At 35.5% G+C, this 17,166-nt stretch overlaps 1 protein-coding gene across 7 annotated transcripts; it reads right to left on the reverse strand.

The window, feature by feature from the left end:
- Positions 1-320: 320 nt before the first annotated feature.
- On the reverse strand, positions 321-8,475 carry LOC107806679 (uncharacterized). Of its 7 annotated transcripts, XM_075225746.1 has the most exons (6): positions 8,344-8,475; positions 7,022-7,599; positions 4,142-6,013; positions 3,021-3,101; positions 1,839-1,870; positions 321-535 (listed from the first exon to the last, which is right to left on the reverse strand). In XM_075225746.1, the coding sequence occupies exons 2-4, from the start codon at positions 7,372-7,374 to the stop codon at positions 3,026-3,028; spliced, it is 2,301 nt and encodes a 766-aa protein (XP_075081847.1). In that variant the 5' UTR covers positions 7,375-7,599; positions 8,344-8,475; the 3' UTR covers positions 321-535; positions 1,839-1,870; positions 3,021-3,025. The 7 variants fall into 7 exon arrangements, with proteins under 7 accessions (XP_075081847.1, XP_075081849.1, XP_075081848.1 ...); XM_075225748.1 differs by lacking the exon at positions 1,839-1,870 and having other exon boundaries at positions 421-535; XM_075225747.1 differs by lacking the exon at positions 321-535 and having other exon boundaries at positions 1,829-1,870.
- Between the last annotated feature and the right edge of the window lie 8,691 nt (positions 8,476-17,166).

The raw sequence follows: 17,166 nt of genomic DNA on the forward strand, positions 1-17,166 counted from the left end.
GCGTGATTAGCAACATTAGATGCAAGATGGAAAGGAATTTCATGGATTAGGTGGCAAATAAGGTGATAATATATATATATATATATATATATATATATATATATATATATATATATATATATATATATATATATAAGATTCCAAAAATCTAAGCTAAAAGAGACTTTTTTCAATGGGTATGGTTGAGATTCATTGAAAACATATAGATGAGTCAATATACAAAATTTGAGGAAGATTGGAGGTGATTTGGACTGATTTGGTATCAAAATTCATCGTTAAAATCAAGTTTAAAAAAATTCTTCCATGACACATCTATCAAACATGTATCTCACACGCATGTATACATGTGATACACATTTTATACAAATATGATACATATCTAATATACAAGTGATACACATTGTGATACACATCATTTTTTTCATGTTGATATTCTACTTCGAATTTTCAATTCAAACCACCTCAAAACTCCACCAAATCATCCAAAAGTGAGATTCAAGCTCCTTAAGATGTACCAAATCTATCTTAATAACACCTGCTCAGAAGAAAGCAAAAATTTGAGCTTTTTTTTGCTACAAATAGCTAATTCGCCAATATTAGTAATATTTTATGAAGGCGTAATGGCTTCCTGTCCACGTAAACTTGTACCGGTTTGTAAAGTCGATATATGAATTTATATTTTTCTCATTTGAACACTTCAACTTGACGAACTGAACATTAATAAACACATTTGACCATTGACCAAGCCTATATAAAAGTGGCACAGCGGATATGGCTAAATTGTGTGCAAATCACTTTGCCAAAGCGCGTGAATAGTTTTATTTCTATTAAAAAAATATTAGAAATAAAATATAAAAAAATAAGAAAGAAAAAAGAAAAAGAAAAAAAGATTTTTCTCTCTCCCCTGCTCTTTTTCCCGCTCCTTCCACCTATCTCATCTTCCCGAGCAAACTCTCATCCCCATCTTGTAAAAAATTTTATTTTCTGATAGGGTTAGATGCGGTGGTTAGGTTTGCTCCATTTCACAGAAGTAATCCAACTTTACAAACCGGTACAATTTTCCTATGGAGCTTCAAGAGTAATCCTACTGTGGTTAGGTTTGCTCCATTTCATAGAAGCTTCAGTGCATAACTACAATTGTGAGAAATTCGCGAGCAAAGACAATGCATTTGTTGTCCACGGCGGCAACGAAGGAATTTACGCCTCTACTCCTAACTTCACTGATTCTTCTTCTCCCTCCGACTCTTTCATTCAGTAATCACTCTCTCCAGAATGCAATTTATCCAGATCTGTGTGAAAAAATTGTTAATTTTATATGCCAGCAAGGCTAGGCGTCAGTTGAGCAAAGCACAGATAGCTTTGCAAGCTTTGGCTACTGCTACTAATGGCTTCTTGGAGGTAAAATTTCTGATCCTTTTTTTTTATGTTTGGAGATGATAATGTTACTAATTTTGTATAATGTCACGTCAATTTTTTTTTAAATAATATAGAACCAAAAAATCCACATGTCATATAATAAAGACCAAACATGTGACATGGCATCCATGTCAGCGCGATTGGCGAACACGTTCAACAAAAAGTGTTTATTAGTGTTCACTCCGTCAAGTTGAAGTGTTCAAATGGGAAAAATATAAGTTCATGTATCAGCTTTACAAACCGGTACAAGTTTAAGTGGCCAGGAAGTCATTACGCCTTTTATGAATTGGCCAATTTTGTAATAATTTACTTATAAATGGACATAGCTGGCATTTCCATATCAAACCCACAATTTTAAAAAATAAAGAAGCACAATTCTATTAATTATAAAGCAAATAGACTTAGCCAGAAATACAGCTAACCTCTGTTTCTATTCTACCAATCATAATCTCACCTGCATAATATTGACAACATTCAAAGTTAAGTTACTAGTACTTTGGTTATGTGATAGTAAATACAGGGATAGTAATATTGACAACATTCAATTACAGACTACTACTAGTACTACTATGCCTCAACACCAAGCAGGAGCTAGGGTCGGCTATATAAATCCAAACTATCAATGTCGCTCCATTTAAACCCGTCTCAAATTCTGAAGTCCAATAATTATTTACTAATCTTTACCCTATTTCTCCACCTTCCAAATACAGAGGAGGGGATAAGCAGCAATCAAGAGGGAGGAGCTTCCACTGCTTTTATATGTGGTTGGATCACAAGTCATTCTTGAACTTGAACTGGCAGAACTATTATACTCTGAGTCCACTATTCATCTCAACTTTACCTAGAGCATGAGTCTCCTAATTCTAATATGATTATGATCGCATATACAACTTGACAAAGTGAATTACTACAATGACATGACTAGTTAAATAAAGACTCCATAGGGATGAATAAAGAAGGGGAGTCTTGGCGTAACTGGTAAAGTTTTTACCATGTGACCAGGAGGTCACGAGTTCGAGCCGTGGAAACAGCCTCTTGCAGAAGTGCAGGGTAAAACTACATACAATAGACCCTTGGGGTCCGGCCCTTCTCCGGACCCCGTGAATAGCAGGAGCTTAGTGCACCGGGGATAGGGATGAATAACTGCTCGGTTTCAAGTGTCATCCACAGGCCGCAAGCTTTGAATTGAAGTTGCTCTAACAAACATCATATAAGGAATGATATTTCATAGGAGGTGAATTTAAGGTCACTTTGTACATAAAATAACAGATCTTGGTGAAAGATGTCGGCGACTTTTTTCCTTTTCTTGGGATAAAGTAAAACAACACACACACACACAAAAAAAAAAAAAAAAACCCAAATTTTGTTTCCATTTCCATAGGGGCAGAAAGGGTGGCAAGGTTGATTCTCATAATGAAATCTGACGGCGAAACTTCTGAATATAAGACTTTCACTTAAAAAACTAATTAAGATGGCATTTCCATTTAGGATATACAAGTCTACCTGAAAAAAGACCCATCAGCTTCTGTTCCGAAGGGATGGCTAAGACTAGTATCTAGAGACTTTAGAAATGACTTTCTTATATACATAGGAGAAGAAGATACCAATCTCATGCAGTGACTTCGGGTTCTTCAGCAGCCACGGTAGTAAGCAAAGGATCAGATCCGTCAAACTTATTTGCCTTCCTGCTTCCCAAGAAAAATAAAAACAAAAACGACATTGGGTCATAGACTGCCATATTTTAAATGTTAGCAGGTGAATATACAAATCAAAGCTGAAAAAGATTTATCAACATATACTTACACTCAGTTGCAACTTTACAATCACACCACAAAAATTCTGCTATAGCCATCAAAAGTGTAATGACACAAGAAACAGATGATTTCATGAAATAACAGCATAGACAACAACAACAACAACAACAACAAACTCAGCTTAATCCCATACGTGGGGTCTGGGGTGGGTAGTGTGTATGCAGCCTTACCTCTACCCTATAAAGACAGAGAGGCTGTTTCCGATAGACCCTCGGCTTAAGGAACAATAAAAATAAAGCAATAAGCAATAGCAGCAGTAATGTAATATGGTAATGGAAGCGAAAATAACAGCATAGAATGCTGTTCAGCAATCAGGGAAGTTTGGACAACACATTCATCTCCGACAAGCAAAAGATTTGTGCATGTCTCAAACCATCACCTCCCAAGAGAGAAATCGAGAATGTAACTAAAATTAATCAAAAAATGAAAAAAGGAGAGAACATGTAATGCATAGTTAAAAACCCTATTCTAGAGGCCTGGACTTTTATGATTTGTTTTATCCTATTATTTTCCTTTTCTCAAGTGAGCTCTTTGGTTCTGTAAAGAAGTTGATTGGTATTGGCTATAAGAGTAATTTCTATTGTATAAAACTTCAGTTCAGAAAGTCATTCTCTCGTAAATAATAACCATATTTATAATTTGATTTAATAAAAGAAGACTGATTAAATCGTATCCAAACCAAATAGGCTGTAAGTGCAGAAGCAAATGACATATGCACGATTTTTTTACCTTTTTTTTGGAAGGACAAACAGAAGAAATATAAAAGCAACAACGGGGCCGAGATATAGCAGTGCACAAGTAAAAGAAAAGATCTTAAAGTAAGCAAATTGACAAGTACCAATAAAATAAGCTAGTCTAGAAGAAACATAATTTCCAAAGTTACAAGCCAGAGAAGTGTCAGAGGCACCTACTCGCATGTCTTCTTATTGTGGCCGAGGCCCTTGCATTTGCTACACTGAAGTTGACGTTTAATTATCTCAACCGAGTCCGGTTGTTTCATCTTTGGTCGTCCAGGTGGACGTTTTGTTGGAGGAGGACTCACAACGATTGCCATATCTACTTCACCTTTTACGGACTTTTCCAGAAGAGGTACTGGGTTGATTGATTCTGAGTATGTCAAACAGTAGCTCTCAGTTGTGAAATATCTGGAGCAATAATCATACGGGATCCTTCCCAGACATTCGAGAATAGCAATAGCATGGCAGCACGGCAAACCACTGAGCTGCCAGGTTTTGCAACTACAGTCCCAATTGTCAATATCAACTATATCAACAGCTTCGCCACGAACCTCAAATGTGCTCCCATGTGAGTGCAATACTTGAAGTGATCTTGCCTTTAACGTCTCATTCTGAAGCTTTTCTTCCATAGAAGGCGTCAATCTTGTAAGCCACTGACTAGAATCAACACGCCTTGTATAAATCAATTCCATCATCTTCCCACGCAAGGCATCAATCATCTGAGTAATTGGAAGCTCACTTACATCGGATACCCAATCACGAAAAAGTTGTCCAAAGTTAGAAGTCATGTGGTTATACCTTGCCCCACCGAAAAAGGCATTTGCCCAATGATCAGGCTCACTTTGTACGACCCAACTGTAAGCATCAGGCGAAATGGCCTTTATGTTCTCAACACAGCGCTCAAAATCGTTCAGTTTTGGAGCATAAGCAGCAGCATATAGATCTTGGATCATAAGACGCCTTGCTTCATGTGAAAACCTCCCATGCAGATCCTTATTTAATTTCTCACCAAGGTACCGAAGACAATAACCATGGTAGCAATCTTTGCTGAATATATCACATAATGACTCTTTTATACCATTTTGGAAATCAGAAACAAATGTTATTGGTTGAGAGGTTGAGACAGCAGATTTAAGTTCAGAAAGAAACCAATGCCAGTTGTCGTCTGTCTCCTCATCTACAACTGCAAAGGCTACTGGAAAGACACCATCATTCCCATCTGCACCCACGGCAGCCAATAGGGTTCCTTGATATTTTGCATAGAGAACAGTGCTATCAAGGAAAAGAAGAGGGCGGCAGCCTTGTTGAAAGCCATATATTGAAGCATGAAACGAGACAAATAGCCGGTGGAAACTCGAGTCCTCCTTCGTGGCAAATGTAGCAAGACTACCGGCATTAGTTTCCATGATACACTCACAAACTAAAGGTACTTGGCTGTATGCTTCTTCATAAGAACCCTGAAGTTGCTCTCTTGCAATCTCTTTTGCACGCCATGCTTGAGAATAGTTCAACTGAATGCCATATTCACGTTTGATGTCAGTGGCGATATCCTTAGGCTTGTAATTAGGAGAAGACTTCAACTTTTCCTTAATTATACTTCCCACCCATCCCCTTGTTGCTCGATATCCGGCTTTCACGGCAGCTCCTTCGCATGTATGGTTTTTATTCATTTTCTTAACACATATCAGCTGGGTAGTAGCCAACCTTGACGCATATATACGCCAAGGACAACCCTCAGACTTGCATTTAACCGTTACTCTGTGACTATCATTCTTCTTATATTTATATGTAAATCCATGCGCAATCGAGTACTTATGTAAGGCTTCACGAAATTCAGTAAAACTACTGAATCTTTGGTCCACACCAGTAATGGAGTTCTCCCACTGTGTAGCTGCCCTACGGTGCTTGTCGTCATTGCTACTCGGAAAAGTACTTAATGGTGTCGTATCCATGGGCGTATCAACCATAAGTTGATCGTCGGGATGTGTCATATCCACAGGGGTAGAAGGAGAAAGTGCTGTCTCGGACATAGTTATCTTGCTGGACCTGAATAATTCAGCAGGCCATAGATGCATTAGCAATCAGAGTGCAGTAAAGATAAGTCCTGGTTGTCACATGTTGAGTTCAAGAAACGAATAACACCAGCATTGAACTGAAAATTTTGGAATTCAAGGTTAACTATTTAAAGGAAAATAGAGAAGGAAAAGGAAAATAATCATAATCAAGATAAGTGTGTTGAAATGTCTAACTACCTCATCTAAAACCTTAAGTTGTTCGATAGGGAACAATTTTATTTATTTACATCTGCAACATGCCTCCTCACGTGAAGGCTTGACTCTTTTAATTGGACAGAGCTCGTGGAACTATTTTTGCTGATGGATAACAATGATAATTGAAAATTTTGTCTGTTCTAATATCATTAAACCTTCTATCTTTTATAATTCAAACCTTGTGCTTTGCTTTAGCACTGCTTACTTACTTTGCCACACAATTTAATGATAGTGAAACTATCTCCTCTTCTAAGCTTGAGAACCCCTATCCGCTAATCTTAAAATCTTAAACGGTTAGTGAGAGAACACTATTACTCCATCCTTCCCAATTTATGTGCCGTTCTTTGATTAAGCATGGAGTTTAAGAAAGACTTTAAAACTTGTATAAATTAAATCATAGACATTTTTGTGACAGTAAATTATCTCATTACGGGTAAAATGGACAGTAAGTTAAACTGTTTCTGAATGTCATTCCTCTTGTAATAGACTAAAAGGGCAAAAGTACCACGTAAAAAAGGACAAAGGGAATATCTATTTAGATTTTAAGTTATATATACACCGTCACTGTAATTCTTTACACTATCAGGTCACCCAAATGATAAAAACATGTAAGCTTCCTTAAAATATGAATTCGCAACTTACCTACTACAATAGATAAAGGTGATCTGATAGTGTAAAACTTCGTTATACTGACAGTATATATAGCTTAATCTCATATTTATGTATATAACGGTGCAAATTGGAAAAGAAAGAAACTACACTTGACATTAAGAAAAGAAAATACCTACTGGCAGGCAAAGTGGACACATTGGGTGCAACAACAGCTTCTTCAGCAACAACAAAGACTTCCACTTGCTCAGAATCCTTAAAAAAGTTGACCATGCGCTTTAGGTCCTTATCTTTGGATACTGTGATCAGGGTCTTTTTATTCCCGGGTAGAAAATACTTTATAGTAATCTCCTCAGTACTAAACTGAAATGTGTCAGCTAATTCTTGCTTTAAAACATTCACGTTCATCTTCTCATCAATATCTACAGCATATGCATCACCTCCTGTGTAACTCAATGTCCCATTTTCCTCATTGGTCATAAATTCACCACCTGATTGGCATATTGCAATGATTTTCTTTGCAGCCATAACGAGGGCGACATAAACAACAACAACAACAATAACTACGCCTTAGACTCAAACAAGTTTTTGAGTCGGATGTATATTCTCACTGCTTCAGTTACACCATCATAAGTGCAACATATAATGTCTAACAAATTGTGTCGAACTAATCGTGCTGACACGAGCCCCTGATGTTGCAAATCCTATACTAGTATACTAGCTAAGAAATAATTGCATGACAAAAATATCAACCTGCACAAAAGATCAAAGTTGAAATCTTTAGAATGTTAATAACTAATCCAATTTATATATAGCGTCTGATTAGGCACGAAGTTTAACAAGTAAAGAAAGACTTTTGAAAATTATGTTCTAAAACAAGAAACTAGTGGTGAGAAGTGTATTAATTAACAACTATGATTTAGTGATAAGACTATATCAATTCAGTGCGGCTATAAATAATCTCATTAAACATAAATAACAAGCAAATATAGAAAAAAATTGAAGGGGCATTGGATCAACGGTAAAGCTGTCTCTGTGAGATTTCGAGCCATAGAAGCAGTCACTAATACTTGCATTAGAGTACACTGTCTACATCACGTCGTCCCTAAGAATGCGGCCTTCCGAGCCTAAGTGAACGCGGAATGCCTTGTGCACATAATTGTCTTTTTTTGTAGAAAAAAATTACTATTCTTTTTGGAACACACTATCACATACAAATTGGGATGGAGGATATAACAAGTAAATAATGGTAAATATAATAAAAGAAGAAGCACGAAATGTAATCAAACACATAAAAATTAGAAATTAATATGAGAAAAACAGAGACGAAATTAGAAAGAAAAGACAAACACATGGAGATTTGGACAGGACGAACTAACGAAGGGGTTCATCAGCTCAGTTTTAGACAGGAAATATAATTCGGAGAAATTTGTGGGAACAAAGTGCAAAATCGCGTTTCTAGATTCTTCTTTTTAGAGGGGAAGAAAATGAAATTACCTGTTAAAGATGGGGTATTCTTTTAATTTCTCTTTTGCTTCTTTTTAAGTATAAATCTGTTCTCACGGCGCAGAGAGAAAAGATGAAGGGTAGTAATCTGCAATTGAAGGGTTCTACCAGTTGTGTCCCTTTCCAAATACCATGGGAGGTGAATGCAATTTGAGCTACTTAATTTTTTGACATTTTGCACCCTAGATTTTGCAAAACATTGTCAAATCTTCCTTTACTATTTCGTGATACGTAATTTTCACCCCAGTTTTGGAAATTGATAATAACATGTCAACACTGGCGGAGGTAGGATTTCCGCTAAGAAGGTTCAAAAACGAAAAAAGTTAAAAAAGATTGTAACTAGTGAGAATTGAACCAATAACCTTACAAAGGTTTTGAATCTCATTTGATCACTAAGCTATTGATTTTGGGCTATGTCAAGGGAATGCAAAATATAATATATAAAAATAAAAATCAGATTTTGCTTTATATATATACAGCGGCGAAGGTGGTTCAGATGGCCCCCTTCCGCCTCTGAATCCGCCCCTGCATGCCAAAATTAATTTGGACTTTGGACCAAGTCCAATAACAATTCAATGCCAACATCTAGCTTGATTGATCACATCATAGACCAAGTCACGGGTTTGAGTCATGGCGTACTGGAAAAGTTGATGTCATGTGATCAGGAGATTACGGGTTCAAGCCATGGAAATAATCTCTTGCAAAAATGTAAGATAAGACGCACACAATAGATCATTGTGGTTCCAACCCTTCCGCGGACTCCGCGCATAATAAGAGCTTAATGCACTAGATTGCTCTTTATAGACCAAGTCAAGCCTCAACAATTTTGATGCTCTATCACCTCAATAGCTTCACAAGATAAACATCATTCTTAAGGGAAATGGAAAATCGAATATCTTATCTCTAATTGACTCTTCTCAACTCGCTAATGTTCCATCATTTTTGCTTGATTAACACTTTAATAGCTTTGTTCTGCTCAGTGACTCAGGAACCAAAAAAATACACATTTTAGTTAGTTGTAAGTTAAACGTGAGTAGCCAATTATTTCAAGGACCAAATTTTAGATTTACTAATAATTAAGGGATTAAAAATGCAAATATCTAACTAACAGGAGGGATTATAATTCGAGGGGTAAGATAGACAGACGAATTTTTGCTCTAAACGGCAAAGGAAATTTGCGGCCAAATTTTACAAAAAGATGTCTAGAGAGAAAATGAGAAAAATGGTCCCTTTTGCTTGGAGATAGGTTTAAGATAGTCCTTTATGTTATAAATATATTATATTATGGATGTTGATTTAGTATTCCGTTGTAAATAAGCTTCCTGAAAAAGCTTATCCATATGGGAATCCATCGTAAATATGTTTATCTATTTAGTACTCTATTGGAAATAAGCTTCCTGAAGTAACTTATCACTTCGGTACCCGATTATAGATAAACATTACCCCGGTAGAAGATTATCCATACCGGGTATAATAAGCAACCTTTCGATACTCCATTATGGATAAACATTATCCCGGTAGAAGATTATCCACACCGGATACAATGAGCTTATCCTTTCAGTACTCCGTTATAGATAATCACTACCCCTAGTAGAAGATTATCTATATTGGGTACAATGAACTTATCCATTCAGTACTCCGCTATGGATATCTGGTATAATAGCAACTTACACGGCAACTTTCGTTTTTCTATAAATAGAAGAGATTTCAGTTCATTATGTACATCGGTTTGAATTCGAATAATATATCAGTTTCTCTCTATATTTGTCTTTACTTTACAGTCTTTATTTTATAACATGTTATCAGCACGAGACTCTGCCATCTCGAGTAAATACTTTGAAAGTATTAGAGGTACGAACTTTCTTTTCCTAAATAATGTCAAATCTTTCTAAACTTGAATTTATAGCCCTGGATATATCGGGCAAAAGCTACATGTATTGGGTGTTTGATGCTGAAATTCATCTTGATGCGATGGGTCTGACAGACACCATCAAAGACAAAAATCAGGCATCAAACCAAGACCGTGCCAAAGCAATGATATTCCTACGCCATCACCTTGATGAGGGCCTGAAAATGGAGTATCTTATTGTTAAAGATCCAGTCATACTATGGAATAATTTGAAAGATAGATATGACCACCTGAAGATGGTCGTTATTCCACAGACACAATATGATTGGACTCATCTAAGGCTACAAGATTTTAAATCTATCAGTGAGTATAATTCTGTTATGTTCAGAATTATTTCCCAATTGAAATTATGTGGTGATAATATTACTGATCATGATATGTTGGAGAAAACTTTCACCACTTTTCATGCCTCGAATATGCTCCTGCAGCAACAATATCGAGAGATGGGATTTAAAAAGTATTCTGAACTTACCTCACATCTTCTTATAGCCGAGCAACATAATGGGCTATTAATGAAAAACCATGAAAGCCGACCTACTGGTTCTTGTCCATTCCCTGAAGTGAATGAGACGAACTTCCACCAAGCTAAACGTGGAAGAGGTCGTGGCCCAGTCATGGTCGTGGTCGAGGAAGAAATTCCAATCATGGTAATAATAATGCACCATAGAAGCCTCCTCACCACCGCAGTGGAAAAGGAATGAACAAAAGTATGAAGCGGCGCAAACACCAAATGCAGAAAATGCATGCTATAGATGTGGAGGAAAAGGGCATTGGTCACTTACCTGTCGTACGCCAAAGCACCTGGTTGAGCTTTATCAAACCTCCCTGAAGAAGACAGAGAAAAATGCTGAAGCAAATTTTATTTTTGAAGATAATTTAGACTTTATGCATTTGAATGTAGCTGATTACTTTGCACTCCCAGAAGGAGAAACAAGTCATGTAATCGGAAGTGAATCTGTAGAAATGTAAACATTTTAATTTTTATTGTTTGTAATAGATAGTATGGTTATGTAATTGTTGTACATAAATAAAAGTTATGCTTTGATAATGATGTTTACTAAAATATTATTTATTTAGGTTATTTTTAAAGAATATGGATAATCCTCAAATTATGTTTGGATCAAAGACAAATCATGAAGATATTTGTGTTATTGATAGTGGAAAAACTCATGCGATATTCAAGGATCAGAAATATTTTTCTTATTTGCATAAGGAAAAAGTAAATGTTTCAACAATTTCTGGTAATATAAGTTTAATTGAAGGCTCCAGAAGAGCCATTATATTTCTGTCTAAGGGAACAAAACTTATTATATGCAATGCATTGTTCTCCTCCAAGTCCCGAAGAAACTTATTGAGTTTTATAGATATCCGCCGAAATGGGTATCATGTTGAGATAATAGATGAAATGAACAGGGTATATCTTTGTATTACAAAAAATATTTCTGGCCAGAAATGCATTGTAGAAAAGTTACCAACTTTATCTTCTGGTTTATATTATTCAAAAATTAGTACAATTGAAGCACACTCTATCGTAAACCCGAAGTGTATGGATTCAAAGATTTTTGTGCTTTGGCATGGTCGTTTGGGCCATCCTGCATCAATAATGATGAGACGAATTACTGAAAATTCGAATGGGCATCCATTAAAGAACCTGAAGATTCTTACAAATGACGAATTTTCTTGTGTTGCTTGTTATCAAGGCAAAATGATCACTAGACCATCACCAATGAAGGTTGGCATTGAATCCCCTGCCTTTTTAGGGCGTATATATGGGGATATATGTGGACCTATTCACCCACCAAGTAGGTTGTTTAGATATTTTATGGTCATAATAGATGCATCTTTAAGATGGTCTCATGTGTGCATACTATCATCTCGCAACCTGACGTTTGCAAAACTATTAGCCCAAATAATTTGATTAAGGGCATAATTCCCAGATTATCCAAAGGCTATTCGCCTTGATAATGCTGGAGAATTCTCATCTCAAGCTTTTGATGATTATTGTCTATCAGTTGGGATAAAAGTTGAATATCCTGTAGCTTATGTTCATACTCAAAATGGCCTTGCAGAGTCATTTATTAAATGCCTACAATTGATAGCAAGACCACTACTTATGAAAACAACATTGCCCACTACTGTTTGGGGCCATGCTATCTTGCATGTTGTAAGCACGTGATTTTTTCCCTATATGAGAATTACTCCCAAAAAATTCAAAAATAAAATGATTTTTCTTTGGTGTGCAATTTTGTGATATTTTGTGATATTTTGAATAATTATTTGTATTTGTCTGTGCGTGTTTATTGGCTAAATTAATAAAAAAATACAAAAATATGTTGCATTTTGCATGTAGGATTTAATTCTACAATTGTTAGTAATTAAATTTGTTTTACAAAAAATTAAAAATTACAAAAATAGGCATCGTTTGCATTTTTAGCATTTAATGTCCAAATATACAATTTTATGCTTAATTATTACTTAATTGTGCGTTAATTGTTATTGGGAGTTAATTTACACTTTTATAACTTAATTTAATTCTTAATAATAGTTTAAGTATTTTTTATAATTTAGTTTTAGAGAAATAAAAGAAGAAAGAGAGCGAAAATATAAAGAAAGTCGGAATTGGGCCTCTTCTTCGATTTCAAGCCACAGGCCCAAAAAATGGTCCAATCTTCCCTACGACCCAGTCCATTTCGAACTGGGTCGACCCAGTCCATAACCCAAAAGATCCAAACCCCTTTGTCTTACATTTTACAAAACTAAACAAAACAAAAAAGAAGAAGAAAACCCTAAAATTATACTAACCCATCCGCCCCCCCTCCCTATCTTCTTCTTCCCCAAAGCTCCAAACTTTCCAACCATGGCTGCCCAACATCGACCACCCTCCAGTCCGCCTACCCAAGCCATGAACGCCCAAGCTCCTCCGGTCACGTCGAGCTCCCATGGTTACAACGTTGCGCCTTCTTCTTCCTCGTCAAAGCTCCAAACGTTGCTGTTTTTTTTTTCTTCTTCTTCCTTCACCTTACGCTGCTGCTTGATGTCCAGCAGCTCTCCATCTCGTGAAGTTTCACAACCCACCATGGACGTTGCTAGTGATGCTTCGTCAAGCTTCTATTATCGCCAAACACCCCATCATCGAGCAAACAAACCCCATCGCTGCCCACGCCGCTGCTGTCGCAGCTTCTTCTTCTACTCCTTCTGCTGTGTCGACCATGGCTTGGTCCTCCACCTCGTCGCTGCTACTTCCTAGTCGTTGCTGCTGCCCGCGTCCAGCTACGATGAGCAGCCATGGCTGCGCCAAGCAGTGTCGCTGCTTCAAGATTCCAACCTCATCGACGCGCCGCTGCTGCATCTTCCATCTCCTCGACCAGCTGCTGCCATCCGCCATAGCTGTTGCTGCGATGTTGTTGTTGCTCGTCGCAGCAGCTCCCTACTGCTTCATGCCTCTCCATCATCTTCGTCGTTGTTTTTGAATCGGTTAGTTGGTTTATGTTTCAAATTTCGTCCATATTTTTTGTTCGTTGTTTTTCGGATCCAAAATCGATAAATGATTCAATTCTTGTTTTGTTTGTCCGTCGTTGAAATAATTTTAGTTTGTTCATGTGTTTTGTTGATTTTAATTTTCAGATTCAAATGGTAAATTAATTAATTTGTTTTTCATGTTTATTTCATATTTGTTTTATTGTTATGTAAGATTTTGTTAGTTTGATGTTTGTTAGATTCAAATTGAAATTTAATTGATTATTTCTTCAATTTGTTTCATGTGTTTATGTATTGTTAGAAATTGTTGATATTGTTAAGTTCAAGCTTAAGTTCATAATTGTTTATTCGTCGATCTTGTTATTTGTCTAAAAAGAATTTAGTTGTGTTAGAGAAATATGTTGGTTTAATCGTTTGAATCCGTCATGTTTATTGTTTAAAATAGATTTAATTCATGTTCATACTTTGTTTGATCATTCTTGAATCCGAAATTTGTATAGCTTGATTTCTTGTTTACCATTTATGATTATTTCTTGAATTTGTCTCATAATCTTGTTTAAAGTTTAATATAGGAATTGTTTGTTGTAATGTTGTTAGAGTTAATATTGAAGTTAGAAGTCTAAATATACTTGTTTGATTGTTGTTGTTGTTGAATCCGAAAATAGGCTTGTTGTTGCTAAAAATATTGTTCAATCAAATTTTAGTTGTTCTTTGTTGTTCAATTTGTGTTCATGTGATATTGTTGTTATGATGTTCATCCGTGTTCATATTGTTGTTTGAACATTGTTAGAAATTGATTATATTATCTATATTTTGGTTAAGTTTGATTAATTGTTTGTTATAGCTGATGGGGTATTTTGGTAATTTGTAGTATGTTCAGGAGTAAAATAGTAATTGTAATAAGGTCGGAGGGGTAGTTTAGGAATTGTACATTTTGTAATTGTTTATTTGAAGCATGGGGGACAAAATGAAATGGGGTGAGTTGTGATATGGTTATTTAATATAAAGGGGGACAAGACAAAATTTAAAAGGGGGAATCTTGTATTATTTTATGTTAGGCATGGGGGACAAAATATAATGGGGTGGTGTGATATGTTTATTTAATGTAATGGGGATGAGTGGGAAGATAATGGGTTGGGTATAGAAAAAGTATGGATTTTAACTAATTGAAAGGTTTATGGGATGGGTTATAAGTAGAAGTCTTGAAATAGAGAAGAGATATACGAGATAAGAAAAAATACACAGATAAGAGAAACGAATCTGAGAAGAAAAAAAGAAGAGAGAAAAAAGGGCTAAACATTTAAGAGAAAGAAAAATTCCGAAAAATATTTAAGCTTTCAAAATAAAAATAAAAACTAAAAAAATCTTCTGCTTTCTTTCTTTGTTTGAAATTAGTATTAATGGTTGTTGTGTCATTCAAAGCTTGAAGTTTTTGTTTTTGGGATTACTGTTCTACTGGTTTGCAAACTCTGTTCCTGGGTTGTTACTGCTGCTGGATTGTTGTTGCTATATTGTTATTACTGCCGCTGATTCTCATCATCATTTTCTTTTGCTTCCAATATCAGGTACGTATCTGTAAATTCATGTCATGAAAAGCTTCAACATGACATATTAATGAAGTTCGGGAATTATAATTCTGTTTTCCATTCGTTCAAGTTCATTAGTTTAAAATTTGGTTTTGTTTCAGTTGATTAATATAGTAGTATGTTTGACGTGATGAATATAAGATAACTGTTACCTCTTAAAGTTCGTATAAGTGTTGTAATAATATCACCTATTTCGGAATTTTCATTAAGTGAAGTCATGATTGAATTATCAAGGTAGGGAACATGACATAAAATGGGCCATTGATTATATCCCGTAACATTGTTAGCTAAATGTAAAGTAGAATAGAAATATCAAGAAAACTACATTACTAACCTCTGTTGTTGAATAAGGTTAAAATGATGTTGATTGTATTTTTTCATATATGGTAAGATAACGGGTATATGTATAACCATAAGAAAGATGAATTGATTAGCTTGTTACGACGTTAGAATATTATGAATGGTTCAGACGAACAACTATGTTGTATATAAAGCAATTTTATTGAATCAGTTTGTAATATTTCTTTTTCTTATCAACTTGACTCTTATCTTCCATTGCAAACATTAACCAAACCATTGTAACTTTGGACTAAAACAAATACATGAGAAGGACATGGGATTTATAAACGAATCGTGGCATTTTATGTAAAAGATATATAGAAGAAGAGTTCGCCTTAAATGAAACAATGAAGATTCTGCGGAAATTATTAATTTGTTTATCATTTTAAGTTCTTTCCCAATTTTATACATGATTCGATTTATGGACATCCAAATGTTGTATTCACGAAAAAATGTTAGTTTTAGATACATATTGTCTGTTTTCTTTTTCACGTCATTAATTCTTTAAAATTTGAGGTATATGATTCATATGTGTAAAACAAGACTCGCGGTCAACACATAATAACAATTTGTAGAGAACCTTATCAAGAATATTTTTGTGATTAGGGATATGTTCGCGTAACCTGATTATATTTCTAAAAGCAATTCGGATTATGCGTTCGCGCAACTTCGATCGAATATTTAATAAAAGGGATTTCTCGGAGAATATCATTATTAATTTCATAAAAACCCGAGATGTGAGGTTCACTACTTAATTATACCAAAAGGGCGAATGTTCTTGATTTTATTTAAAGCATAATTTCGAAAATAATTATTTTAATAAAAATATTATCTATATTATTGTGTACACGTGCGCGTGACACAACTCCGCATGTTTTAAAAATATAATTTATAACACGAATATACGTACGCGTGATTCGATTCAAAGAAGGGACTTTAAATCTAAATAGAAGCGGTAACAATAAAATCATGCAATAAAAAATGTATTTAACAAATCAAATAATCAAGCCAAATATAACAGTTGAGCGACCGTGCTAGAACCACGGAACTCGGGAATGTCTAACACCTTCTCCCGGGTTAACAAAATTCCTTATCCGGATTTCTGGTGCGCAGACTGTTAAATAGACAGAGTCATATTCTCCTCGATTCAGGGATTAAAACCGGTGACTTGGGACGCCTTAAAATTCCCAGGTGGCGACTCTGAAACAAACAAACAAATCTCGTTTCGACTGTCCTTTAATTGGAGAAAACTCCCTTGTACCCTCTCGGGTATGTAAAAAGGAGGTGCGACACATGCAACATCACTTATCTGTCTCAGACCGACACATTATAATAAATATTCTCCGTCACAATTAGTTTTTGGTCATGAACCAAATATTGTCCATCTACGAATTTTTCGATGTGCTGTATATGTGCCCGTAGCACTACCATAACGCAGTAAGATGGGACCACATAGAAGGATAAGAATATATGTTGGGTTTGAATCACCCTCTATTATTCTCT

The sequence above is a fragment of the Nicotiana tabacum genome, chromosome 11 (genome assembly GCF_000715075.1).
Source record: "Nicotiana tabacum cultivar K326 chromosome 11, ASM71507v2, whole genome shotgun sequence".
In the NCBI taxonomy this organism is placed as follows: Eukaryota; Viridiplantae; Streptophyta; class Magnoliopsida; order Solanales; family Solanaceae; genus Nicotiana; species Nicotiana tabacum.